The sequence below is a fragment of the Phalaenopsis equestris genome, unplaced genomic scaffold, assembly GCF_001263595.1.
Source record: "Phalaenopsis equestris unplaced genomic scaffold, ASM126359v1 Scaffold000359, whole genome shotgun sequence".
Classification (NCBI taxonomy): Eukaryota; Viridiplantae; Streptophyta; class Magnoliopsida; order Asparagales; family Orchidaceae; genus Phalaenopsis; species Phalaenopsis equestris.
The window spans coordinates 1,024,697-1,028,269 of NW_018164801.1; the positions used below are offsets into that span (position 1 = coordinate 1,024,697).

The window sequence follows — 3,573 nt, forward strand, 5'->3', positions numbered from 1 at the left end:
ATTTACATATTTAACACCCAAATTTTGATTTTTTAAATCTATACCACCCAAATCTTTCATATCACTTCCAAAGTACTACCGTTTTAATTTCCAAAAAGTGAATTACGGCTTTTCTATTGTAGGTTAGGTGGCATTCATGTAAAAATTGAAGTTTAGGTGCTCACTACCTAAATACATAAGAATTGCGTGATATGTATGTAAATCATTCAAAATTAAATAATAGTATATATTATTATAATCATAGTAAAACACATTAATCAAACATATATTTTAAAAGGTGAACTTACATACATGGCACACAATTCTTACGTGTTTACATATCTCGGAAGTAAACTTCCATATTTACACATATATCACTCAAATCTTTAATTTCACATAAAAAACAGCACTATTATCACATTTTTTAAAAAGTGAAGTACACATTTTCATGCATAGGTTTAAAACACTGAAATGCCACGTACGTATATATGAAAGTTTAGGTGCGATATAAAAATAGATCAGAGCATTAGCCTTATTCCTCCTGTTAATTTTATTTGTTTAGAGAACCTGTATGATGTATTTGTGAACATCAGAGATGATGAAGGAGAACACTGCAAGACCATGAAAGCCTGTCAAACTCATGGAAACCTTCACTCTCCTCATTCATATATGAACAGGGATCCTACCGATGCAGAGTGTTCTGTGCCTGCTGCTCACTGCGAAGGCTTTGTAGATTGCTTAGCAAAATCACTGACAACAGATAAATAATGTATCAGCTCAAATATTATGTATATCAATAATCATCAGAATGATGATTCTATAGAGTCAATATATATGTTTTTTTTTCTTTTTTTGAAGAATATAGACATATATTCATATGTAATAGTTTTTTAATATTTCATAATAAAAGAGTTTATAGATATGAGCTTTAGATATGTAAAAATGCAGAGGAATTGAGTGGTATGTATGTAAATGTTGCTTATTATTATTTTTTTATTTAGAACACCTTTCCTTGAGTTTTTCACTTTTTTGTTAAGGCATTGAATAATATTATATTTTCATCATAAAACCCGCAATTTGGATTAAGAAAACTTAAATAAAAACTGTATCTGCATTCTATTATTTTTTTGGTGATTATTATGCCACTTAAATATTGTTAATGCATCAATTTAAAGCCTTAATCAAATAATGAAAACTATAGTAAAATAAAAATAAATTGCCCTGCAAAATTTATGGTGAACATATTGGCTAAAGATAGAAAGTAATGATAGGTTACTTTTGCTTTAATAATGATGTGGTTCCCATTAGTGTTGATGAGAGTCGATCTGGTTGGCAAATGATGTATGTCAGCATTGGTGGCCCATTCATGACAGGTCGAGTCATACCCATTAACCTGCTAAGCCTGTTTATGGGTTAGCTCATTTTAGAGTTATGTAAGTGTTAGCTCAACAGGGGCGACATCGGTAATTCATCAATCTGGCCAAGGCTCACGTCGAAGCCAACAAAACATATCAAGTCGCTTGAAAACGGAACTAAGAACTCGCTTGAGTATCAGTTTGGGTCCATTAGCGGAGGTGAACATGATTGTTGATGATGATCATTGTCAATTTTCATGACAATGACAAAAAAAAAAAAAAAAGCCTCAACGATAAGACTTAGGGCCCTTTGGATATGTGCAATTAAATTTCTACTAATTATTTATTAGCAAAGCACTAAAAATCAATGGGTCCCACTCCGAACACCTGTCCAACTAACCACATCATCTTGTTTGACACATATGTAGCTCAATCACCTCCATTTTTCTCAAAAATCAATAGTTTAATATTGCCACAATTGCATCAAATCAAAGCATGTAAGAATTTAATCAGCCACCCACCTTCCACCACAGATATTCAAACGAAAATAAATTAAAATAACACAAAATTAATATTACCCGGATTATGTGAGTATTTTCCGATTCCACTTGTTGTAAATACCTATCACAAACATTATATGTTTTCTTTTCACTTCATGTCTAACTTTCCATATTTAGTATCACAGTAAAAATATTATTTGCACATAAGTATATGTCTGAACAAATCCCATGAAGATTTAACGGTCTAAGAGATTGGAATTTTAATAAACGAGGATCGGCTAACAAGAGATCAAGTGACACGACTTATACGATTGCATGCAGTCATCTGAACTAAGGACAAAAGTCAGCCAGATAAAAAGAAAGGTAAAAAGAATGATCCAAGTCTGAGCCGATCAAGTTCGAGTAAACCGATCAAACCCAGGAAAGAATCAAGTTTATCAGAATCATCAATCGCCTCACAGATGCCCCCTTAGTTACTTATCAGGGACCAAGAATTCACAATGCAACAAAGCCTCAAAATCATCCCTTAAGTTCTCCTTATTGAGGAGTGAGCTGACTATCGGCTTACGGTGATTTACAATAGCTCAACTTTCTTTAATCCGCAACAGTCACTCATAAAAGATCAATGGTCAAAAGCTGGATTAGATTAACCGATCGACATAAATTCATCTGATTAAATCAAGCTCGTCAATCCGAAGCCGACCTACAAACTCAACATAGCAGATTGAGCCAAAGCCTAACAAGCCCAACCAACCCAATTATAAGGCAACAGAGCAACAAACACATGCATGTAAAATATTTAAAACATCATTTAACGGTCCAAAAAAAGAAGTGACACTATTATAACTTAATTTTAAAATAATTGAAGATTATTTTTAACTCTTGTATAAATTTGAGGAATAAAATTTCTTATCTAAATGTAAATAATAAGGAATTATTTTGAGACTTTAGCCCTCAATTTCCCTATATATAAACTCCAACTTTCGCCAACCACTGCTCCGCGGAGCCGGAAAATTATTTTGTCCGACGACCACATGTGCTCTACATGCGGTAGCGAATGAAAAATTAACAGAGGCGGAAAATTATTTTGTCCGACGCCCACATGTGCTCTACATGCGGTAGCGAATGAAAATATAACATGTGTAATGGTTGGCCCTCGGTGAAGAGAAATAAGCAGAACGTGTGACCCAACCCGAACTCCGCCCAATAACCGGAAAAGCGTATATTTGGATTTATGGAATCACGCCAAATCTAGCATTTCGACATTTTCGATCCCGCCAAAGATTATTTGTCTTATGGATGTAGATTTTTTTTATTTTCTCGTTTGTTAGTATTTGACGGGTAGGGCATAGTTCTTATTCTGTGCCGACACCACATTAAATGGATTTTTCATTCGACCAAGAAATATTGATGGAATCTCAGAATGGTGGCAATCAGCTTGGATCATTAGCTGCGTCCGGAAGTATTCCTCAGGTAGAGTCTTTCTTTGTTCTGTGTGCTGCTATTAATGGCTTCCAAATGATTGTTATTGTGGTTGATATTGTTTTTTCTGATATCATTTGGGTCTTATTTAGGTATTATCATGGGTTTATTATGGTATTATTATGATTGTATTACGGTAGTATTTATGCTTTATAGGCTTTCAAGAGTGTGTGTTATTATGGTATTATTACTGTAGTATTATGACTGTATTACATATCATTGTGTTATTTATTGTTGCATCTAATTAGTGTTTTTAA

The 3,573-nt window shown here is 33.5% G+C and overlaps 1 protein-coding gene across 1 annotated transcript in view; it reads left to right on the forward strand.

Annotated features, from left to right (window-relative positions):
* LOC110026236 (ubiquinol oxidase 4, chloroplastic/chromoplastic) overlaps nucleotides 1–899 on the forward strand; it is a 40,535-nt gene extending 39,636 nt beyond the window's left edge. The window contains exon 9 of the mRNA XM_020727105.1: nucleotides 542–899. Within this exon, the coding sequence (XP_020582764.1) occupies nucleotides 542–747 (206 nt within the window). The 3' untranslated portion in view covers nucleotides 748–899. The remainder of the gene's footprint in view (nucleotides 1–541) is intronic.
* The last annotated feature ends 2,674 nt before the right edge of the window (nucleotides 900–3,573 follow it).